Source organism: Gouania willdenowi, chromosome 6, assembly GCF_900634775.1.
Source record: "Gouania willdenowi chromosome 6, fGouWil2.1, whole genome shotgun sequence".
In the NCBI taxonomy this organism is placed as follows: domain Eukaryota; kingdom Metazoa; phylum Chordata; class Actinopteri; order Blenniiformes; family Gobiesocidae; genus Gouania; species Gouania willdenowi.
The window spans coordinates 58,847,446-58,872,149 of NC_041049.1; the positions used below are offsets into that span (position 1 = coordinate 58,847,446).

The 24,704-nt window shown below is 39.0% G+C and overlaps 3 protein-coding genes across 4 annotated transcripts in view; 1 reads left to right on the forward strand and 2 right to left on the reverse strand.

The window, feature by feature from the left end:
• duox (dual oxidase) overlaps positions 1 to 3,009 on the reverse strand; it is a 27,970-nt gene extending 24,961 nt beyond the window's left edge. Inside the window, exons 1-4 of the mRNA XM_028451406.1 lie at positions 2,952 to 3,009; positions 2,475 to 2,572; positions 2,318 to 2,401; positions 2,079 to 2,243 (exon numbers count right to left, since the gene is read on the reverse strand). Coding sequence (XP_028307207.1) covers positions 2,079 to 2,243; positions 2,318 to 2,401; positions 2,475 to 2,529 — 304 coding nt within the window. The 5' untranslated portion in view covers positions 2,530 to 2,572; positions 2,952 to 3,009. The remainder of the gene's footprint in view (positions 1 to 2,078; positions 2,244 to 2,317; positions 2,402 to 2,474; positions 2,573 to 2,951) is intronic.
• On the forward strand, positions 2,115 to 9,744 carry duox2 (dual oxidase 2). 2 transcript variants are annotated; one of them, XM_028451407.1, is made up of 8 exons: positions 2,115 to 2,272; positions 4,196 to 4,368; positions 4,799 to 4,856; positions 4,933 to 5,067; positions 6,107 to 6,314; positions 6,869 to 7,083; positions 7,160 to 7,350; positions 9,627 to 9,744. In XM_028451407.1, exons 1-8 carry the CDS (start codon positions 2,248 to 2,250, stop codon positions 9,636 to 9,638), a joined length of 1,017 nt encoding a protein of 338 aa, XP_028307208.1. In that variant the 5' UTR covers positions 2,115 to 2,247; the 3' UTR covers positions 9,639 to 9,744. The 2 variants fall into 2 exon arrangements, with proteins under 2 accessions (XP_028307208.1, XP_028307209.1); XM_028451408.1 differs by lacking the exon at positions 2,115 to 2,272 and adding an exon at positions 3,129 to 3,174.
• Positions 9,745 to 10,124: 380 nt separating this feature from the next.
• On the reverse strand, positions 10,125 to 24,522 carry apba2a (amyloid beta (A4) precursor protein-binding, family A, member 2a). Its single transcript, XM_028451475.1, has 12 exons — positions 24,285 to 24,522; positions 21,204 to 22,159; positions 21,002 to 21,040; positions 20,861 to 20,900; positions 20,641 to 20,786; positions 19,423 to 19,509; positions 18,790 to 18,975; positions 17,207 to 17,386; positions 16,936 to 17,148; positions 15,361 to 15,480; positions 15,001 to 15,141; positions 10,125 to 12,814 (listed from the first exon to the last, which is right to left on the reverse strand). Exons 2-12 carry the CDS (start codon positions 22,119 to 22,121, stop codon positions 12,743 to 12,745), a joined length of 2,142 nt encoding a protein of 713 aa, XP_028307276.1. The 5' UTR covers positions 22,122 to 22,159; positions 24,285 to 24,522; the 3' UTR covers positions 10,125 to 12,742.
• Positions 24,523 to 24,704: the final 182 nt, after the last annotated feature.

Sequence of the window (24,704 nt, forward strand, 5' to 3'; positions counted from 1 at the left end):
GGCTAAACCAGTTGAAGGTATATATTGCCTATATCTACTAGAAACCAGATTACTATGGTTTTGTTTTTATTTATTTATGTTCATATGCCCAGAGTTAAAGTTAAAAAAAAAGCACTGCAATATTTTTTTTGGTTTTTCTCTTTCCAAAAACCAATTATCGTTTATCGCAAGGCCGGCCTTCCCGACAGGTTGAAACACACCCTTAACAGTCACTGTACATGTTTTCTCTTCATTTAATATTAACATTAAAAATCTATAACTATACCTGCTAATGTTCAACCCATATTTATATGTATTATATTTTAATTCTTGATCTATTCTATATAATTCTATTGTGTTGTTTGCACATTGTGTTCTTTGGTTTTAGAATATGTGTTACTGACTAGTAAAACCAAACAGGAAAGTAGAAATTTCCACATACTGTATCACAGTACGGTACGGCAGCTGCACCTTTGCAGACAGGGAGAGGCTCTTGGGAGTTGTGAAGGCAGCACAAAAGATCATCGGCTGCCCTCTCCCCTCCCTGATGACGATTTACACCTCCCGCTGCCTCAACAGAGCTAAAACCATCACCAAAGACTGTTTCCACTCTGGCTTTGACCTGTTTGACCTGTTGCCTTCAGGGAGGCGCTACAGGTGCATTAAGACCAGAACAAACAGACTCAAAAACAGCTTCTTTCCAAAAGCAATAACCACTCTGAACTCTCACATATGCACTGATCTCATATTCATACCCACGGACTCTCCTCAGCCACTGTTGTGTAACACAATTGAACTGTATATATAGATAATGTGCTATACACCAGCCACTGTATATAGCAATGAAGTTGTTTATTATTTATGCAAAATGTACATACTTCACTTCATCTCCTTTCATGTACTATTTATGTCCTATGCTTATATTGTACACATTGTGTATTTCTTTATTTCTTGCACTGTGAGTATAGTTGGCTTTTTTAATCTCATTGTACATGTGTACAGTGACAATAAAGGCATTCTATTCTATCTATTCTATATCTTACTTTAACTTTTGATTGCACTGTTTTACATTGCTTTTGGATTTTGTGCCATTTTTGTTATTGTTCGCGTGAGACATTTGCACTACACCTGTAGGTGTTATGTTATTGTATTATGTGCATTGTTCTACATTTTTAAATAGGTTGTATAAATTTTTTTTTTAATGGTTTGTTGTGTCACACAATTGTATTGTTTTGTCTAGATATTGAAAACAAATAATAATGTGTTAGAGCTGAGCAAAAAAAAATTGATTTAATCGATTAATCAAATTTGTGGATAAAACCGATTTTTATTTTGCAAATTCGAGTTTAAAAAAAAATTAATTTATTAAAGTGAAAAAGTTAATTTAATTTAATTTTAATTTTTTCCTCACCACAGTTTTTTTCTTTTTAGACTTTTTCGCGTTCCGATGTGAGCCAGCCCCCTCTTTGTTCACATTTGTTTACCGCTTGAGTAGGCTATATGTGTGCCACAGGCATGTTTAATTTTTTATTCGCACTATGCTGAGATGCTAAGGGAAGAGTTTGCTTTTCTTTAATTGTAATGTTATATGTTATAAAATATGTAGTTATCTGATTTCTTAATCAGAAAATTGAAGCTACTGCGAAGTTGCTGTTGCACTTTTGCTTAAACCTGGGTTAAAGCTTGTAATTGTTGAGCCTCATTTACTTTTTATTTTGGGATTGTTCTATGTATTTTAACCCTTGAGGACAATCACAGCAATAAAGTTGCACTTTTGACAATATATCTGATGTCTGCAGTCATTTTTAAGTGCATTTTTAAAAAAAAACGAATCTTACTTTAAAAAATCGGAGTACATGTGTACACGCTGTGTAAATAAACTTTATCTATTTTCATTCATTAATGGGGGGGGGGTCAAAGTTCACTCTTGCCTAGGGCACTGAATGACCTAAAGCCGGCCCTGATTTATCGTATCGTATTGTGAACTTAGTGTATCGTTCCAACTCTATAGTTTCCTTTACTAACCCAATAACACTTTAGATCCATTATAATAGATCAATATACCGCTGTTCTATTATTTATTAAAATCTTGTTCTTACCAAAGAACAGGGACAGTACAGTCCGGTTGCTGGAGGAGGGTAACCCCGCAGGTCCTGTGGTCAGAGCCCGGCACAGAGCGCGTGGGTTGGGCAACAGCGGCTCGTGGAGCGGCTGGAGGACGCCGTCCTGGTACTGAGCAGGAACCAGCCGCACCAGGGGCGACCCTGCATGAAGAGAGTCAGTCCCTGTGTCGGTAGGTCTGTCTGTCTGTCTCTAATCACAGTGTGTCTGTGCTCACCTGCTGAACCCCTCCTGGGGCTCCCCAGGCTGTGGTACCAGCCGTCAAAGCGCGGCCGCTCCCAGCTCCGCTCACACACGCCACCTGTTCGATTCCCCTTCACGTTACTTTTCATGCATTTCCGAGAGAAACGAGAGCAACGTGGGTCGTTACTCACCGACAATGAGGAGCAAACCAAGCAGAACTCTCCACAGCCTTTTACGCACATCCATTGGAGCGAGAGATTCTTTATCAGCCAAGAGGAGAGAAGGAGCTCTACAGGGATAGAAAAACATGTTACACATTACATCATTTACCTTTGGCCTCACTTAAGCCCTCAAATTCACTAACTTCCAATTCTATATCACGAAATAAAGTAATGACGTGTTGTATTACACAGTTTCTATTGTAAAGTGTCCTTGGGTGGCCTGAAAGGTGCTTTTTAAATAAAATTAATTATTATTTATTATAGCCTAAAAATAAACCAAAACTATTCAATATTAAATACAGCCAAAGTTTAAACAACTTTGTATAATTTTATGTAGAAATAAAATGTTTGTTTAAGTTCAACTTTGTTGAAATGAGGTTTAATGTTGAATATATTTGTTTTTCTGTTGATTATATTATATAAAAGAATGTAGAATAGACTTCTTACCTTGAAATGCTGTGCAGGAAGGCAGGGGGAAGTAGTGGGAAAAGGTGTAACTGTAATCAGACTAGCATGAGCTGCACAGTGTAGAAACCCATGTGACCTCAGTATGTGGAATGGATACACCTCCTCCTTTAAGCCTCCTCTGGTGACACAGCAGCTATAAAACAAGTGTACGTTCACCTCCACAGTCACTTCACCTTCCTCTTCTCCACGCACAGCTTCTCAGGTGAGGAAGATCTCTTTGCTTTTCATTTGTTTTACATTAAAGAGCAGAGCAAAGAGGTTTGTCATTTATTTTAGATAGAAGTTAAACATGCCTGTGTCTAACCATGTGTGATGATGGTACATATAGTTCTTAAGGATGTTTCTAATCAGGTCCTTGCTGCATTCGCTCCCTCTAGTGATACATGATGTTATGGGCCCATTATCACTAAAGGCTGTGTCGGCTTTAAAATTAAGTATCGATATCTGCCATTCTGCAATATATCGGTTTCCTTCCTTCATCACTCTATCATATACGTATACACGCCTTATCATCCTTGGAGAGGCGTGACTAAGCGTCACCGGGTTGTGCGTGGGGAGCAAACTGGACCAGTGTTTGGAAAGCCAAGCAAAAGTTTCAAAGTAAAATTATTCAGTCTTCATCGCCGCGTTGGAGATGTCTGCTGGAACGTTTTCACACTTCTACTATCGATGGTACGTGAACGTGCCAATAGTGACGGCCATAACAGCTGATGGAGCACACGTGTTTGTAGACATTTGAGGTTTTATACATAAGGCTGTCATTAAGTGTCGTTCGCTAAATTATGACACCTGGAGCTACGTTGGTTAAGGGTTAGGGGTTACGGTAACAAAGGACACTTTATGACAGCCTTCATGACACCTTATTCGTGCTAATGACAGCGTAATATCAGCTTTTATGTATAAAACTTAAAGTTAAGTGTTACCAAACGATCTCTGATTGGCTGAAATCCAGCATTGCGCGCCTGTATTTCTAAAGCCTTAATATAAAACCAGGAGAAGGAGCAGATATTCACTGTCTCCTCAGAAACACTTTGAATTACAATATGCTCAAAGATGTGATTATGGATTTTTGACCAAATGAAACCAAAAAAAAGTACAAACTGCAGCATTAAGTAGCATTGGCTGAAAGTAGTATAAAAACAATTTTTATGAATAAATATGACATGTTTTACGTAACGCAAGTTTCTGTATCACTCGTTCTCTGTTATTCTGTCCATTCTCAGCGTCGTCTGTTGCACCTGGAGCAGAGATGACTTTCTACAATGATATTTACCCATTCTACCCCCTGCAAAGGACGTCTTTTATCTTCAGTGACCGCCTGCTCACTGTAATCCTAGTCTTTGTGGTGCTAGCGATCAGTCTTCTTCTAATTCTTCCAGGGATTCGAGGAAAGTCAGTGAGTACGGCCAATTCAATGCTAAAGTCTCTACTGTGTGAGATAGAATGGTCACTGAAAATGTGACGCATTAACGTTGCTCAGATTCAAGATCAGGACTGTCAAACATATTTTAGGTCAAAGGCAAACATTTAGTATTAGAATTGGCAAGAGCTTTAAAATCCAAACATTTTCCAGATTAAATAGGATAATAAAAGATAGGATTGAATATTATCTTACCAAGGTGCAAAGTATGAAGACAGATATCTGGAACATGTTTTAAATAATGACCAATTTTCCTCTATGTAAAATAATCACGTGATGGGCTCGATAATAATACATGAAACTGCTCATAAATGAGATTAAATATCTTCAATTAATATTGAAGTCCAGTGGATTTTTTCTGCTCCATATTTCAACACAACTGAAGTTCTCTGATGCTCCTCTACAGCGGCTTTTCTGGATGTTCAGAATAATCATCAGCTTGTTTATTGGTGGAGTGATTGTTGGTAAGTTTTTGTATATTTTTTGTGGAAACTCTCTCTTTCCTGTTCTTGTTTTTCACTCTATGCGACTTCCCTGCAGCTTTAAACTTTACCAATGACTGGGCCGAGGGCAAAGTAACCACAAACGCCACCTACAAGTCTTTCAGTAACGTAGTGGTTAACGCTGACATCGGCCTGCATGTTGGACTCTACGGCATTAACGTCACACTCAGAGGTGAGTCACTGCTGCTGCTGCTGCTACTGCTACTGCTGCTGTATATATATATATATATATATATTAATGGTGTGTGAATGAACTGATATAGTAAAGTACTTTGGAACTAGTTGGTCATAAAAGCACTATTTAAATCTGGGCCATTTAAAGCTGAACTAAGTAACTTTTTCACCTTAATAAATCCTTCTCATAGTCCCTGTGAGGGTAATACAAGTGTTTATGGGGTGATTGGGGGTCTTTCATCCCCCCTGCCCTGCTTCTCTGACCAGAAAACAGCATTTGCCACTTTCCCTGCCTCCGACCCGATGGCCACACGTACTGTTTTACGGCAGCTAAATACAAACTAAAGCTAGATTATAACACGGTTGCACACGGTTGTCTACAAATTAACTTTTTTCAAACTGATATCATGGCGGAGCCAGCAAAAAAAAAGCAGAGAAGACTTTTGTCCAAGGAACAGAGCAACTCCATGCAGTGACAGCTCAGCAGAAATCACATACCATCGTCACGGCAACAAGCACAAGCGCACACGCTCACAACCCAGCGCTCCATCAGGCAGCACACACACAAATATTCATCCATCCATTTTCAGAGCCGCTTTGTCAGCACATTTCCACACTCCCTTCCGTATCACTCCCACATCATTCATTTATTTTACGTGTCTCTCTTCCTCTTACTGTTCACATGGTCACATGGGACTATATGTGTGAAAGCAGCCTTAGTGTCACTGTTGTATTAGGATTTTGTATTAGTGATCATTTGCTACTGTCTTGGTAGAGCAAAGGTGCACATGTAGCTGTGGGGTGGGGCAGGCGGCGGGGGGTGTGTAGTGTTTATGACAGTGACATAACCAAAAGGACCTTTAGGGGGAGCGCTAAGCGCAAGTTACTTAGTTCTGCTTTAACCTTTGCTCAGTAATGGCCAAAATTGTCTGGCCCTGACCATTACTACGCAGCAGCTATAATTTGAGTTGGAGCTCTGAAGAACATCAAGACATCAGATATTTTAAGTGTTTTCTGGCTTTTTTTTTTTTGGACAGGTAAACCTGTTATTCAGTTCAACGAGACCATAAACTACAACGAGATGTTCAGTTGGCACGACACCATTGATGATGACTATGAGGAAGCTCTAAAGCGAGGTCTACCAAACCCCATCCTCTACATTGCTGAGAAATTTACTATGAGCAATCCGTGTGGCCTCATCTTCCAGTACAGATACTCTGGTAGATACGCCTCCGCCACCCTCTGGTGATTATGACTCATCTTTATTATATGTACAATACATTGTATATTTTACGGCTTTAACACTAATAATGTGATTCCAAAATCACATAATTGTTCTCTTCTTCAATACTTTCTCATCTCTATGTTTACTTTCACTTTTAACTTATAGTCATGTATCTGTCTCTTGTTAGTGTTTCTTTTTACCTTGTTATAATTTCTACTTGGACCCACTGTAGCAAATGCAATTCCTGGGATCATTAAAGTCATTCTGATTCAGATTTTTTCCCTTTCAATATTGTTCAATTAAACCTTAAAAATATAATATGTTTGTAGAGTCCCCTCCCCCTGCAACCCTCTGCGGTCATTGACACTCATAATACATACATTACATATTAATAATAATAACAATAATAATAATAATAATAATAATTGGACCTCCCTATAATTAGTTTTAGCTCATTAGGGCTGAGATAGTCCTGGTCCTGGAGAGCCTCAGTCTTGCTTGTTTTATCATTGCACTGATGTATCTGAATCCAGTGAGTGCGTGATGTGTAATGATAGATGTTTTTGCTCCTCAGGACAGCGTTCTGCTGCTGGCTGCTCAGTAACATCCTCCTCTCCATGCCAGTCGTCCTGTACGCCGGATACATGATGTTAGCCACTGCTGCGTTCATCTTTATTTCCATGGCATCCTTCTCCACCATCATGAACGTCCCTCAGTGTGTTTTCTCCATCGGGTCCGACTCCTTCGTGGCTGAATTCAGCCATTCCTTCTGGCTAGCTCTGGCTACAGGTGCATTTCTGAAGCTGCCCTTTCAATCCATAAGTGTTTTATTATGTTTTGGGTCATTCACGGTCATATTTTTCAGGTGTGCTTTGCACCATCATCGGGTGTGTGGTAGTGCTGTTTCAGTCTTTCTTACCGGAGAAGATGAAGGAGGCTTTGAGCGTTTGTGACGACGGCGACGAAGATGATGGTTTTTTCCATAGCGAAGGCTACGTGAATTCAGTGTTTGTTGATGGTGTCACTATTTCACCAATGACATTAAAGCCCTCAGGGGTGAGTGGCTTTTGATTGGTTTAAAGGTTCTGATGTACTGTTGTTGACAATTTTCAAAAGCTTTCATAAATACTTAAAGGCACACCGTGTACTTTTTAACCTAAAGAGTTGACCCATATGAGTTGTTTTAAATGATTCCTCAGGCCAATATACAGCACTTGACAGTATCAATGCTCCGAGCGGGGCTTCCCTCTTGAAATACTGACTATGTAAGTTTGGAGAGACGGACCGTCTTTGGCCAGGTCATGTGACCTGAAGGGCCTGGAGAAAGTTTCATTTTACGGCAGTCACGTGACCACAGACTCGGATATATATAGTTCCCACATGACGTCACAACATACGGGTATTTCTCGACCTCACATCATTGCTGTGGGCAGCTGAAACGAGTTAGCCTCTGTTTACAGCCAAAAGAGCACAATATGGTAGTTTCATGTTGAGTTAATGGGTGCACTAATCGCTGTGATAGTTGAGTTAAACGTGGATTCTTTAGTGAGGAAAGTCTGCAAGTCAAATCAATAAGGATTGGCTCTCAGGGCTGGGTCGGTCTGGCTAGAGTGCAAAGCAGGGCTGGGCTCGCGCCGTGGGTGGAGGACGACGAGGCCAGGGAGTAGGGGGGGAGCGCCACCAATGCGGCGAGGTGGGCTGAGCACCGGGTCTTCGGCGGCGGGGAGAGAAGGGCGGCGGATGCTTCTCCAGCTGCAGCGCAAACCCAGCCCCGCTTTGCACCCCAGCTCTACCGACCCAGTCCTTTGAGCCAATCCTTATCCCGAAATTACAGGTCAACTACTGTCTGCATACACAATCAAAAGACAGCGGAGTCTGGCCCGACTGACTGTTGTTTTTTGCGACAGTGCTGTGCCGCTTGGGGCCACTGGGGGCGCTTGATGTGAAAGTTACAGGTATAGCGCCCTGAGTGGTCAAAAGTTACACAGTGTGCCTTTAATTATTAAAGGTATTGTGGACGATGTTTAAAAAAGAAACGCCCTCTCCACATTTTGAAAGAAAACGCGCATGCGCAACACGCCTACATGTGCGGGAGAGCGTGCACGAGCCCCGTATTCCTCGTGCACAGCTCTGTTTACAAGTTGGTGTGGACATCGGTCAGACAAGCTTACCTTACAAAAGAAGATTTGCACTTTTCCCACTATGTCAGACTCGCCACCGCTAAGTGAAAATCCATTTTCAAAGGACCCGTTGCGCACCGGGCACGAGCACGAGCACGTACAACGGCCTTTCGTAAACATGATTGACAATTAGGAGGACCAATAGGCTTGATGATCCACCCGGAAGCTAAACATCGTCAACAATACCTTTAACTTTCTTATAACCAGAAAACTCAGTTCAGTGTTGTGGGTAAGGTAGGATAAGATAAGATAAGGCTAAATTGAAAACAAACCTTTTTAAGAAGGCTTATAATTGTTAATGTTTTTAAATGTGTGTGTTTTCTTGTAGCACTCTAAGATTCCCTGAATGAAAAGTGCGTTACAAAGAAAATGTATTATTATTATAAGATAGCCTTTAATAAGCCTGTTCAGAATAATGTAACCGGTGATGCTAATAGAAAAAATGCATGTTTGCTTGTGTCTGCACTCAAAACCAGCCCACAGGCCATTGTAAAAATGACAGAGAACACATAATGTGCATCTTTTTAAATTAATGTACCTGCTGTTCCAAATCGTACTATTTTAGTAAGGGTAACAGAACTGAAGTACAGGTGGCAGTGAACCCTGATGGATGGACTGAACCTGTGTTTAAAAGTGTCTAAACATGCATTTTTCTACAAAAACTCAAATATTATATTATTCAGTTATACCTGGTATTGAATGTCTAGAGTCTTTGTTGATCTACTGTGACCTGTAGGTTGTAATACACTTTTGCACATTCTCCTTAAGGAATGTCATAATGTTCACGATATGTTTTGCAAAAAAAAATATTTTAATAAATGACAAAAGTTGAAATTGTGATTATTTTAGGTAATTATGCACATCACTATTTATTGGTTCTCAAAATCAATGTAGTCTGATAAATACCATTTTATTATTACTTCTTATTTTGTAAAATGTTTTATCTAATTTGTGAATGTAATTTAATTTCTTATATATCTCATTTAACTGTTAAATTTCCTTTTCCCCTTACTGGGTCACACTGGTTTTCACTCAGTGGGAGAAATCCTTTAAATCTAAAATGTATTATTACGTCTTGTTAATATGATTGAAACTTGGAAGCAACACATCTTAAAGGACCTTTAATTCACTGGCATTGTTTTGTCTTTGTAGGAACGTCTATGATCCATTCCTCTGATACGATACTTGAAGAGACGACTGTGATGAAGTGCTTCCAGATCTTATGTATGTAACTGTAAATAGTTTTATAAATTGTTGATGTGTTTAAGTGGCTGTAAAAAAGTTAATACATAAATAAAAACTGAGAACTCTTGCTCTGTCTTCACGTGTTGCTGTAATGTCCATGTGTTGAGATTCCTGCAGTTACATTATTGGTTGCTCATTTTAAAGCTTATAATCAGGAAAATGGACTCGATATTTTTTTTTTGCAAAAAATTCTGACAATTCCACTGACTTATCTCACCTATGCAACTATTTTTGATGTCTTTTACCTTTTGAAGCTAGTTTTCAGGCAGTAGCTCTGCAAGAAAATAAAGACAATTAAGTTTTCTGCAGTGAATTTGTATTGTAGGGTGTATCAGTGTTACATTCATCCTGTAATGTATATGTCACATACATTTTTATATGCTCTGTGCAAAAACCATAGGCGGAGTTTGAGATTCTTGCCGAAAAATTAAATTTATAGGACACGTCTCGAGATTCATGCCAACCACAATGTCTTTAACATAAACAATAATGCATAAAAGATTAGTAGCATAATTGATAATGCTCAAGACAAAAAGTGCATTGAAGCATCGTTTAATGTTGTAAAATCATGATAAAATCGTTCTACTTCATTTTTGCTGCAGTACTATCCACGAACTGCTGCAATCCAAAATGCAGCTTGTAATGTTCAGCAACTCCTGTAACTTAAAACAATGAGAGAGTAAAGTTGCTCAAATTAAGCAGTGTTATTATTCATGATGTTCTACATGATATATGATACAACACTGGATACATGTGCTTTAACAGAGATACACTTGAACATGGAGGGAGAGACTTTGTGTCAGATATAAAGCACTAAGTTAAACACAGGTAGGATAGAATAAAAGGATTAAAAACATTTAAAAGTCCAACAATCTAGATTATGGCATTAAAAGTCTTCGCCTTCGCAGAATGCAAGCACACTACCGTGGAGGCCAGGCGACGCCGGCTTATGGGGAGAGCTGTGTCGCAAAAATATTCACAAATAGATTCACAATTTAAGTGTTTTCGTTTTTTTTTTTTTTTTTTTTTTAGAATTTCACGTATTTTTCAAAACCACAAATATATCCACATTTTTCACATGTATTTTTCAAATTTTCACGTGCTTTTTAAATCCACAAATACATTCACGATTTACACGCGTCTTACAGATCCACAATTTACACGTGTTTTATCGTGTGTGTATTTATCATGAAGTATCATGTGTAAATCTTCAATTGTGCTTGTGAATTGTGTAAAGTGCATTTATTTTTTAAGACAAACGTAACCCAGCTTTGCTCAGATTCACACACACGCAGCTCCTGATCCACGTGTGGAAAGCACCACCATTTTTTTTTTTTTCTAGTGTTGTAGTGTGATCAACAGAACCCCTTTGACAGTTGGACAGAGTTTCATTAGTCTACAGTACAATAGGGTGAAATTATTAAATTTTATTAATACAAATCCATACAAATTAAGAAAAAAAATATTTTTGTCAAAGCAAGTGTTTTAGTTTGAACAGGAAACAAGGGAAGGCTACAGTAATTTTGGTGACACTGCAGTAAATACCAGTGAATTTATTAGATAATCTTGTTGCTTTTATTGTCGGTAAATGGAATTATTCTTCAGCAGACTTCGGGGGGGGGGGTCTTTCCACACATGGATCAGTAGCTGTGTGTTAATCGAAGCGCTCGACGTTCAATAAACCAATCGCGTTCAGTCTTACTCTAACCCAAATCCATTTTGTATGCCTATAAAATGATATTTTATTAAATGATTTATATGGCACGATTTATTTATTTTGAGGTTGATTATTTTTAACTGTATAAGAATCACACAGCACAATAGCATGCCGCATTGAGCTCCGCCCCAAACTGCGGACTGCAGTCAGGTGTACTTCTGTGAATCTGAGCAAAGCTGCGTTACGTTTGTACACGGCGGTCGATCCACAAACGCACTTTACACAATTCACAAGCACAATTGAAGATTTACACATGATAAATACACACACATACATGATAAAACATGTGTAAATTGTGGATATATTTGTGGATCTGTAAAACAAGTGAAAATCGTGGATGTATTTGAAAAATACGTGAAAGTCTGAAAATCTAAACAATAAATGTGGAAATTGTGGATCTATTTGTGAATATTTTTGAGACAAATCACTCCCCATACCAATTTAGTCAGGGAGGGGAAGGAGGAAGTAGATTGGAACAACAACTGCTCAATCCACCGCTTTATGACCAGACAAGCGCGCACTGATCGCGGTGTTTGCTCGTTCTCGGTTCCAGTCGCTTGTTTTCTCGGTGCATCACTACAAACAACAGACTTATGAGTCTACGGAACACCCGTGGTGTCCGCCATGTTGTAAACAGAACTCTGAGCTGCTACGGGAGGCAGGAGGGTCAAATGTCATCGGCTGCTTTAAAACTTTTTTTTATTTGGTTTTTTTCCCTGAACCTTTTCATTTTATATCACTGTTTTTATACTTCCTAGTCACTGTCTTTTTGGCACTTGAAATATTTGTATATAATGTACATTTAAATTTGATTTGAATTCCCGCAAACTCCGCGTATGGTGAGAAGCAATACTGCATGTCATTGAATAGCAGGTGTGTCTTTGGCCTCTATAATACACACATAAGAGTCTGTACAGCACATATAATATATAATAGTCTGGTTGAACACGTACTGCTCTGGTTTAGACTGAACCCTTGGTTGATTCTTTTTCATAATTACATGCATATACTGAAGGAGTCTTATGGCCGTTGCTCAAGTCCTTGAGATTTTCCAAACATGTTATAAAAATGACAAAATAAAAAATAAAAGTACTCATTTTCTTTTTTTTTTTTTATAAGAAACTAATCATGGCAACAAAGCTACATTTCTTCACCATAGACGCACGTACAGTAAGGCCATCATGTAAACGTAATTTAAGAGAAAACCTGAAAAATGAGAACAGAATGTTCTTTAGAGCTTCGTGAACTGGAAATAAAAAAATGATAGAAAAATAAACTCTCTTCATCCCGCCTGTGGACTGTTGCTCTATATGTAGACAGGCATGTCCTGGCCTGTCAGCAGCCTGAACATCACAGCGGGCATCGTCTTCATGTTGATCTAAGAGGAAGAGAAAAAAAAACACTTTTATTAATTATTTAGTTCACTTTCTGTACAAGCACAGGAACTCCTGTGCCCGTATTCAACTTAGCCTAAAACTTCCTGGCAAGGAATCTTAGCTTAAAAGTTTAAAAGTCAGTCAGGAAGTTTCTGAGAGCAACTCTGGGCAAGAAGTAGACAGAAACCTTTATTTTAGTGAGGAGGTGTGGTAAACCCTGTTGCTGCGTATGATGCAATCTAATAAGAGCTGTGATAGGTTGTTAGTGGGAATAAAATCAACTCATCATACTTGGACTGCATTAAGAAATGTGTAATCATGAAATGTGTGTAATTCAGCAAAATGAAATTAATTTGTACACAGCTTAAAACCCATTGAGCAGACCGACGTTGAAACAACGTTGAAATGACGTGATGGCCTGAAGTTAAGAAGACGTCTTTGGCGGGTGCAAGTGAAAGTTTTTACAACGTCTTTTTCGGACGTCTAGACATCCAAAAAAGACGTATTCTAGACATCCCAAAAAGACGAATAGGAAAGGTTTTTCAAAGGTACATTGTCAGTTATTTGAAACGTTTACCAAATTAATCGTCTGAAACACTATGACAAAATACAGCATTAAAATACATTTTAATAACTGTTTTGCACTGTAAGAGCATACAATACCGTTACATTTGGGGGTATTGTAATGTTTATATGTAGGGATGTAATGATTCACTCAACTCCCGATACGATTCGATTCACGATACTGGGTTCACGATACGATTCTCTCACGACTGAAAAATATTCCTTTATTTTTTGAAAGAGAAAAAACTATAAAAAAAACTATACTGTTTTCCTTTTATTTTTCATTGTCAAAAGAACTCCTTGATAAACTATTCAAAACAATGCAGTTTAACTAAAAATAACTCTTGGATGAAATAAATAAAGGAATAATACAAATGAAGAAGAAGCCTATTAATTTAAATTCTGGTTCTATAGTAAACAATGCAAAACTGCATAATAGTTATTTTTAAAGTGCAACTGAAAATGTATTTTGTGCCTTAACATTTGGACTTAAAAAAAAAAAACAGTCATTTCACTGCATTAAGGTCAAATATTTGTTTGGACCAGCAGAGGGCGCTGGTAACCCAGTGGTCGGTTGGCATGCAGATATCTTGCAGTGAAGAAGAGATGCTGCGCTTGCAGACAGAGCTAATAGAAAAAACGTGACTTTTACAGATATTCACGTAATATTACAGATATTTTTTGGTGCTAAAGGGGTAAAGAATCATTTATTAACATATTTAATAGTAGAAGGCGGCCAGAAAGCAAGTATTAGCAGATTCCGCCCGCCGCCAACACTTCTGGATAGTGCAGTACTTCTGAAAAGTACTGCGATTCAATTTTCACAGTATCGATGTGAATCATGACACCTGTGAATTGATTTTTAACTGCCTTACGATTAATCGTTACATCCCTATTTATATGCAATTTTGACGTGATTTGTTGTGTGTGCTTTCGTTAAATTAACCTGACCCGACGACGTCCGTAAAAAACGCGTTGTTTCAACGTTGACTTGCTCAATGGGAGCTCGACAGTAATTATTTCTTAAAAAGATCGCAGAGTATAAATGTTAATGAAGTACACCTGGATATATACTTAGTGACTGTGGATAATACTGAATAATGATTTTTAATAAACAGAAGCACATACGCACACATGTCTGTGACTAAGTGTGGAATTGCGAGGCTGTTTAAATTTTATATGTGAAATTGCTTCAAACGTTGAACGTCTTATCAAGGTCCAGATGAAGTCGTGGTCATGACGTTCAGATACCGACTTATTTTGGACGTGGGATGTTTAGTGGGAATGTTTGAACCTCATTCATGTGCCAATTATTATATAGATTTACTTATTATTAACTGTCCGTGTTGGTAATTTCACCATTTTATGTATTTGATATTAATGGTGGACGCGGACACAGCTGTTAGTGATTACTATGATTGCTAGCCCTGATAATCAATGCGTCACTCCCTCTGTGTGCGCACAACATACGAGTGTGAAGCACTGTTACCTGCTGCAGTCAAAGTGAGGTAGAGCAGGTACAGCGAATGTATGATTCATTTGTTTTTGGTTTTGAACCCTTGTTAATTTCAAGTGTCCAATTTTATTATGCTAGTGTGTGTGTGTGTGTGTGTGTGTGTTTTACCTCGCCCACTGAGACGGACAGGGTTTGAACAATCTTCTCGTGTGCCATGGCAACGACGCTTTGACCGTTAATTTCAATGATTCTGTGTCCGACGCGAACCCCTCCTCGCTCAGCGATGCCTCCTCGCATCAGACTGCAGATCTGAGGAAGTTGAGCACACACACACACACACACACACACACACACACACACACACACACACACACACACACACACACACACACACACACACACACACACACACACACACACACACACACACACACACACACACACACACACACACACACACACACACACACACACACACACACAAGTCATGTACACACACTGATTGTGATCCATCGTCAGCGTACTCACGATGCCGTTCTGAATGCTGAAGCCGAGCTGAAACTTGAGATCTGGTCTTTTAATGAGGACGGTGGTGACGGGAGGGCAGCTCACAATACTCATCTTAACCTTCAGCTGGTTCTTTAAACCCTGCAGGACCAAGAAAACGTGCAGAAAGTGGTAAAAAAAAAAAGAAACAAAATGAGATAGTCACTCATTTTCTCCCATAGCAAAACAAGTATTACGTATAGTCTATTACAGCTTGTTTTTCAGTACAAAAAGCTTAATGCGGCCGTAACATTTATTTTGTTATTGAGTCTCACTGCTCCTCTGTACCGTCCCTTTACATTTTAGCAACTCATTCACACTGCTTTATTTATTTTTTTGCTACTGTCACTTTAGTATTACTGTTTTCCTTCTTCTTATCTGTAAGGGGGTGGACAAGAAGTGACAAGAATGATAATATCACTTGTTATTAATATTACATGAATTTAAATGGGGTGCCTTAGGTCACTTACAGTAAGTAGTAATTAATACCTTGTCATTCAGGGTGTGAATTCTTGTCAAACTGTCGACTTTCCAATAACAAACCATATTATATTGCATTATTGCATGAACCACGGACAAATAGTAAAAGCATAAACATGTATTATCAAACAAGTTAAACCTATTTACACAATAACTAAAAGAGCGCTACGCTCACTAAGCAAAGGATAAATGATTGAGTATATAAGATTTAAAGAAAGAAAGAAATAATGTATGTTGTATGTCATATTACTGTGATGTTGCTGTCGGACTAACTCATGTTAGGAAACAAGAAGTCTATGAGAAGATTTTATAGTAAAAAAATAAAAAAAAAAAAAGAAACTTGACTTGTTTATATTAGAATTACTTCTTTTTTTTTTTACATGGTGACCTCCAAAACTCAAACCCCCAGATGCAACTTCAAAATCAGGGATACTTTCTTCATTCAAGTGTAAATAATTACTTAACTATAATAGTTGACATTACATATAGTTATTTATCAATAATTACGTATAAACTATATTGTCAAACATGTCCTTTTAGCTTTAATCTATTTTTTTTTTATTCTAAAGCTTTGAAATGAGTTCAATTTCTTTCTTTCTATAAAAACAACACATTTATTTAAAAATATGAATCATTTTACAGTGTATTTCCTAATATGCTACAGGCTGTTAAATATCAATATGCTATGTTTGGAACATTGGCAGCCAGAGAATAAAATAAAAAAAACAAAATAAAAGAGAATAAAAAGATGATGGAATATGACATCTCTTTTGTGTATGCAGATGACTCACACCTTTATATATGTGTTTTATCACAAAACTACAGTCACTTACTTTCTCTAAGTTTATTCAGCAGATCAATGAGTAAATGGGTCTAAATGTTTGTCAAAGTGATTGTGTTTGGCCCCAAAAGTCCAAGATCAGTGCTCATCCAAACTGTCCTAATGTTATAACCACTGTCTGAATTATTCACTTTTAATTGTGTAAAACACATTGTTTCCTTATTAATGAAATGCATAATGTAAATAAATAAGCCAAGGCTTTTAAAGCACTTAATGTGATAAAAAATGTTAAAAACCTTGATGATGCTCTGACACGTGGCCAGAGGCAGCCCGACCAGGCTGGTGTCATTGATGGACATGACCTGGTCCCCAACACGAAGCTTCCCGGAGCGAGCAGCTGCGCCGTTGTTCTGCATCCCAGCCAGGATGACCGTTGGCAGGATGGAGCCCCAGCCAGACTCCACGATCACCACACCCAGGACCTCCCCTTTCTGCTTCTCCACATACAGCTGGAAGACAACCACACATCAGTCATGATTCTCAACGCGAGGTGTTTACATGTCCCACCTCTTTACAGTTGTCCGAGTTTGAGAAATGGATGAGGTCGTCATGGTACATTTCCTGGGAGTCGATGATGTCACTGAACTGTTTCTGACTCAGGTCTGTAGGGTTGATGCCATTGGCTCGTAGAAACTCTCTGTAGGCGACGCTGAAGGCCTGGCCGATGGACTGAGTTATCAACTGGGCCTGAAATCATGTTTACAATATACAATATCACTGTCTGTAAATAATACACATGATCTCAGTATTCATGACATTTATGAGGCCGTGTTTGACAAATATCCTATCCTAAATCAGTTACCATGGTAACTTACAGTCGTCTATGATATAAACTGAATGGGGCTGACATGGGTGTGTGGTGGTTAGCACTTGTGCCTCACAGCTTGAACTGGGACTTGTGTGTGCGGAAGTTGCATGTTCTCCCAGGGTTTTCTCTGGGTGCTACAGCTTCCCCCTACTCACCAAAACATGTGTCAGAGGTAGATTACGGTCTGTAAATTGTCTTTCGGTGCCCTGGATGACACCCTGTTCAAATTTAATAACTCAATCAGAACTCAAGACAAAAGGGTGCTAAAGCCTCTAATCCAGTAATGTCCAACTCAGGGTGTGTGGGCTCAATCCAACCAACTAGAGCAGGGGTCTGCAACCTGCAGCTTTAAAAAAAAAACTATTGAATAGTTGTTTTTTTTAACAGATGCTATTAATGATTAATGACAAATCAAATCAAGATATAACAATTTGTTAACCTAAAATAAATCACGTTGTGCACTGACTCAGCACCTTCCTACTTCACCTCCTGCAACATCTACAGACCATCACCTTTCCTGCACCTGTGGCTAACCTTAAGTTTTAAATCCCTGGTAAATAACTAAACCAACAAAAACACTATTCTAGAAGAAAATAGAGATTTTAATTGTGTGGGAACAGATTCATTTAACCGCCAATGTGCCGGTTAAATATGCATGCGTTATGTGTGGCAAGAAATGAGCAATCAGCAGGTGTCGATCACTCTTAGGTTTAAGGGCCTTGCTCAAGGTCACACAGGGAATTCAAACCAGCAACACTGCTGTTACAAGCCCACTTCCTTTGGCTACCACTGCCCAGCCTGACTGCATTTAAACTAAATGATAATATGCAAAGTATTCTAAACTATTTTTTATCTGGAGGTCACAAAACGACCATGGCTCAGTGGTAGAGTGGGTTGTACAGTAACCGACGGATTGAGGGTTCAAATCCCGTTCTAACCGAGTCATTGTCGTTGTGTCCTTGGGCAAGGCACTTTACCCACATTGCCTTGTATGAGTGAGTATGAATTGTGCATGAATGTTGGGGGTGGTGCGAAATGGCAGCCACGCCTCTGTGGCTACATTGTAGCTTACCACCACGACTGTGTGAGTGACTGGCTTCTGTAACGCGCTTTGAGTCTCCTCGAAGAAAGCGCTATATAAATCCAAGCCATTATTATTATTATTATTATAAAGCATATTTGTACTGTAAAATCAAAGCTGCCTGATGTTTACCATTGAAACTAAATAGAAAACTATCAAAGGACAAAAGTAAGTCATTTGCTAAACTCAGGCCACACTTACATCCTCGGACTCAAAGACATAGCAGATCATCCCATACTGACTCTTTCCTTTTCCTGCAGAGTCAAATGACTCTGAGAATTCATCTGAGGAAGCAGGAGAAACACGTCTCCGTGCCATTAGGACCACAATACTGCCGATGTCAGCAATGTACGAGATGGTCCTTAAGGCGCTGTCCATCATTGTCTCCTGAGGAGAGTAAATCAGAATTCCTTTATTAATCCCAGGGGGGAATTGCTTTTGTTACAGCCACAGAACAAAGAAATCACGAATAAAAGAATAAAAACGTTAACAAAGACGAAAGAAAGAATAAACAATAAATAAGTGTATAATTAGGTAAAAGACTGTTAAAAATAGGGATCAGATACACACACATTACAGTAGTATAAAATAAAGTAGGATATATAATACTATTAATAAAAATGATAATAACACAAATATACACCAATATGATACAGATATTTGCAAAAATAATACAAATATACAAAAAAAAACCCACTATTAATCAGTAGACATATTCTTTACACTTGAGTTCATCTTTGTCGCTTTATGATGTTCATTTTGGGGGGGGTTCACCTGAAAACTAAACTGTAGAGTAAATTTAAACATATTCGGATGCATTGAATAAGGTGTAACCTGTGTGTCAGCATTCAGCACTTTGACAGCTTTAGTTGAGATAAACAAATCCACTTCTGTCATCATCTGGGAGCTTTCGTCCTGGCTCTGCAAATCAAACACACACACAAAGATTTCAATCTTTACTCGTTCATCTTTTTTAAACACTTCGAGCGATCATTGTGTCCCAGCAGCTCAACTTGTTTCAATGAGTGAGAAGAAGTTTTTTTAAACATTGACATGAAAGAAGACGAGCAAGAAAAGGAAACAGTGCCACTGTGTGGTGAAAAAATAAACGTGCCCTTTTAAATGGCATGAAAAAATACATTCAAATTACAAAATTGATTCTAATGGAATTTCCTGTTTAACTATTTGCATTAACGTTTAATTTGGATACATAGTCAGGTACATGTACATACTGTAGCGTCCCGAAGAACTTTGAAAAGGACGACGACCTTCTTGCTTGTGCAGTTACTGTAGACCGTAACCATGGCAACACAACAAAACGGGTCAAAGCTAATTGGGCTGCTCTCAACATCAACATTGAACAATAAAACTACAACTATAAAACAACTGCAGGGATGTTACAATACACACTTGTTTTTTTTTTTTTTTTTTAACAAAAAAGGCTATAATGTAGGGCTGGGCACAAAAAATCGATTTCATTGATTAATCGAATTTGTAGATAAAAAAGATTTTTATTTAGCAAAATCGAGTTAAAAAAAAAAAAAAAATATATATATATATATATATATATATATATATTTTTTTTTTTTTAAATATTTTTCTTATTTAATGTAAAATAAATCCAGATAAATAGTGAATCCGTGTACCCTTTGATCTTTGGTTATTTCGTTTCAAAACCAAATTAAAAAAAATAGAAAAACTGATTGTTTTTTTTTGCTGTTTTGTTCATTTAAAAACCAGAAACAGGAAAACAGAAAAACCAAATACAAAAAAAAAACCCCAGTGTATTTCTGGTGTATTTTAAAATTAAAATAATCACAAAAAAAAAAAACAATGGCAACACATTATATTGTTTTGTTTGTTTGTCTTTTTAAAAATTTGTGACCAAAGGTGATGACAGTTGCAAACACTGCGGCTTCTCTGCAGACTTGTAGTAGAGAATAAGAGCACATTATTTAAATTGAACACGTGTACTTAGTAATGTGATGAATTTTTGTAAACCAAAGAAAGCGGTTGTTAGTTAGAATCCACCTGGTGTAGAATAGATAATACCTTAATGCGGCTGACGGCTTCCTGGGCCTGGGACATGCGCACGGACTTGGACGGGTTTTTGTCAGACAGCACCTGAGTACATCCAAGGTAGTTGGTAGCAAAGATAATCCCATCAATGAGATCCTCGGGCTCACAGGGACCAGGCACTGGGCAGCAGAACAACACAAGGAGCTGTGACGTGATGAGCAGAGTCACAGGATCTAGTCATGGTCATATTTACCGTCCTCAAAGCTGGGGAACGAAGCACCTTCCTGTGTATTCTTTAAAATGAGAAGAAAGGTTGGAGCTACTGTAGGTACAGTATTTAAACATTCTGGAGGTTTGTTTTTCATGCACAGTGATGAATAATCTCATTTATTACCTGAGGTGTTTCAGTTACTGCTTCTTCTGTCCTGGGCCTCTGCTCAACATAAACATGCAAGTTTGAACTTTGGTTTGACACGTTTGAAAAAAAAAACTAAAATCTTTACTAAAAGGGAATGAGTAAAATAAAATTCACTGTATATATTTTAGAATACATTAAATGTTATTTTTGTGACTTCAGCCAAACACTAGCTGCTTACCTGTGGGGATCTTTGTGTCCGTCTCTGCTTCGTCTGCTCTGGAGCCACTGATTGGACAGCAGCCCTGGGTTTAGTCTCTGGAGGACTGGTTCTGGTACTGGTTCTGGGAGCAGGAGTTGTTTCCTGGTCTGGCTGCTCGCTGGACCGCACTGAGACACTCTTTGGATGTTGATCTGAGCTCAAACCTTTGATTGCAGAAACATTCCTCAGGTCGTCTCCAGTCCCTCGTCTCCTCCGTCCTTTACCTCGTCCCTCCCTGTCCTTTGAGCCAATGGGAATGACCTCATTCTTCCCAACAGCTGCTGGGATATTCTGGCTTCTTTGAGGCTCAACTTCTCCTGCTTTCATTGGTTCATTTTTCTTGTCCTGATGAAGGCTGGTTTGTCTTTGAACTATGCTTTCATCGTCCTCTAAACCTTCAACAAACGTGGCTCCATCCAACACCTCTTCATCTCTACCACTGAGGAAGAACCTTTGTCGTCCTCCCTCTGGCTCGTCTCTTGAACCCTGGGCACGGTATGACGTGCAGTGAGGATCCACTTCATACGGCTGAGTGTGTGATAGTGGAGATGTGTGTAGGGTGCGATCAGTAGCACCGTCACCAGCTGACTGCTTTAAAAAGCCACCGTCCTCAGGACTGGACTGTCTGCAGTATCTCAGGTCCACCATGCCGTCCCGGTTCAAATGCAGAACCTCGTCGTAGTCCTGCTCGATGTCAGAGCCCACGTTATCGTACTCAGAGCTGGCGTCCTCCCTGTCCCCCATGTCCCCAGGACCTTGGTTCATACGTGGGTCAGTGTTGTCATTCTGTGCTTCCTCTGCAGCTTCTTTCACCAAAGCTTGCAGGTTCTCTTGGTTCTCTTTGGCAGGATGAGAATGAGGCCAGCACACTGGAGATGGGTTTGCGTCTCTTTTCATGATCCATCACTGGCCCCTGCAAACCTTTATCCAAAACCCTGTGGACACCAGAGAGTGCACATTTACATACTCCTCCAAACCAGCAGAGTATTAGTTAGGACCAAATGTAAAGGAATTAAATGCAATTAATTGGGTTTAGTCTGGACCAGGTCTGCAGCAAACCAAGCGCAACATTCCCTGAAAGTATATTTTAGTATCCCAACAGCAAATGTTCTATAAGGTCTGTGTTCTATAGTGTTGTTAGACTCTTTATTGAGGGCTTTATCAATAAAGGATATAAACTGATTGCATTGTGACTGAAAAGCATCCAGTAAAATATCTAAGCTACTTCCTATTCAGAGGTTAAGAATGATCTGTAATTAAAATGAAAGAATAACAATAACACATATATACAGTATATATACATATACAGTATATATATATACATACATATATATATACACATATATACATGCACATATATATATATATATTAAGTTTGGAAGGCTTTTGTTTAGTATGAAGATCATTTATGAGAGTTGACAGTGAGGTGTTACTTATTTTAAGACCATCTATATTAAATGTCTAGAAGAACCATTTTAATTTCCAAAAGAACATTTAAGAGAAGTAACTGAAAAACAAACAGACATTAGGAGCTAAGGCTGCTGAGAAACACAGAGACACAACTATTTCTCTAACTTTTTATTTCTAATAGCTCTACAATGGTTGTTGTTTTTTTTTTAAACTGCAATCATTGCTGCGTAATTCTCTTTCTGACATTGTTTATTTTTGTGGATAATTATGAGAGAAGAACTTCAAAAACTGTCGCTTTGGTAAATATTATATTCACTGTTGCATGTTTGAATGTTTGAGTCACGTGTCAAACTTTTATGAAAGTGTTTATTCGTACGTTTCCCAAACGTACAACCCCCGGTGCTAATGGTACGTGTACCAAAGTACACGTACGTAGGTAGGGTTAGGTTATGACCCTATGTCACAACAATTTTTAGGTTTACAGTTTAGTCACGTGACTTAAACTGGCCAATGAGGGGCGCTGCGTACGGATTGAATGTCTGTATATTTATACGGCAATCGTACGGAGAGCTACTGCCAACTTTTATCACACAAAGCATTCATTAAATCAGTTCAACTAATATGAAGAATAGTAATGAAAATAGCCACAGTTATATTTCAGTTCCTCCATATAATAATACTCATATATTCACTTTGCTCTACATTTAACTGTCAACTGCCTTTATTTGTCTGTATGTGTTTTGTCACGTTGTAAACATGTTAGGATTATAACATCATCAATCATCTATACAACATCATCCCTGCAGAGATCTGCTCTAATATCTGCTTTAATCCCACCATTCTCCAATTAGAAAACTATTATTAACAGTCGTTGGTTTGAGCTGCAGCTGCTCTTCATCTTCAGTCGCTCGTTGATGCAGGAGGAGATAAAGGAGGAGGTGGAGGTAACGGTGGAGGAGGTAATGGTGGAGGTGGAGGTAAAGGTGGAGGAGATAAAGGAGGAGGTGGAGGAGATAAAGGAAGAGGTGGAGGAGGTAAAGGTGGAGGAGATAAAGGTGGAGGAAATAAAGGAGGAGGTGGAGGAGATAAAGGAAGAGGTGGAGCTAAATGTGGAGGAGGTAATGGTGGAGGAGATAAAGGAGGTGGTGGAAGTAAAGGTGGAGAAGATAAAGTAGGAGGTGGAGGTAAAGGTGGAGGAGATAAAGGAGGAGGAGGTAAAGGAGGAGGTGGAGGTAAAGGTGGAGGAGATAAAGGAGGAGGTGGAGGTAAAGGTGGAGGAGATAAAGGAGGAGGTGGAGGTAAAGGTGGAGAAGATAAAGGAGGAGGTGGAGGTAAAGGTGGAGGAGATAAAGGAGGAGGTGGAGGTAACGGTGGAGGAGATAAAGGAGCAGATAAAGGAGGAGGTGCTTCCAATGAATGGTGCACGTATTCCTTCCTTTTTAGTGCCAATAAACTCATAAGATTACATTTTATTATCCTCCAAAACCCCAACGCGCGTGCACAATGAACACACACACACACGCACACACGCACGCACACACACACACACACGCACACACGCACACACACACACCTTGGTTAGTGAGGCTACTGCAGCAGCTGACGCTGTTGTTGCTATGCGCGCGCGTGTGTGTGTGTGTGTGTTCTTACCGCCATCATTGAGAGCAGCCAGGGTTAACCCTCTCTGTGCGGACAGGCCGTGTGCATCTGATCACATTGACCACCTGATCATGTGATCACGTTGATCACCTGATCATGTGATCACGTTGATCACCTGATCATGTGATCACATTGATCACTCTCCTCGACACTGAAGTTCCAATAAAACGAGAACGGTCCAGAAAGCCGCCCAGCCACCCGGGAACCTGTGTGATGAATACATCACCATCATGTGCTGCTGCTGCTGCCCAATACAAAGCAAGCGCTTTTATTTAATATTCATTTAAATCATAATATTTTGAAATTATTGTTATTATCATACAGGCTCACTATGTTTAAGATCACTGGAGACATGTTTTTTCTCCCATTTTTGGGTTTGCGCACAAAACAAATGTAGCATTGTATCGTGTA

Bases quoted from the DNA above. Each gene is read 5' to 3' on its own strand.
- apba2a (XM_028451475.1), bottom strand. From the start codon at position 22,121: ATGAAAAGAGACGCAAACCCATCTCCAGTGTGCTGGCCTCATTCTCAT. The intron at 17,149-17,206 runs GTGGGACATGTA...GTTGTCTTCCAG, and splicing joins ACTCGGACAACTGTAAAGAG to CTGTATGTGGAGAAGCAGAA. The intron at 15,481-16,935 runs GTTTTTAACATT...TTGGTCCTGCAG, and splicing joins CGTGTCAGAGCATCATCAAG to GGTTTAAAGAACCAGCTGAA.
- duox2 (XM_028451407.1), top strand. From the start codon at position 2,248: ATGAAGAGAGTCAGTCCCTGTGTCG. The intron at 4,369-4,798 runs GTGAGTACGGCC...GCTCCTCTACAG, and splicing joins CAGGGATTCGAGGAAAGTCA to CGGCTTTTCTGGATGTTCAG. The intron at 6,315-6,868 runs GTGATTATGACT...TTTGCTCCTCAG, and splicing joins TACGCCTCCGCCACCCTCTG to GACAGCGTTCTGCTGCTGGC.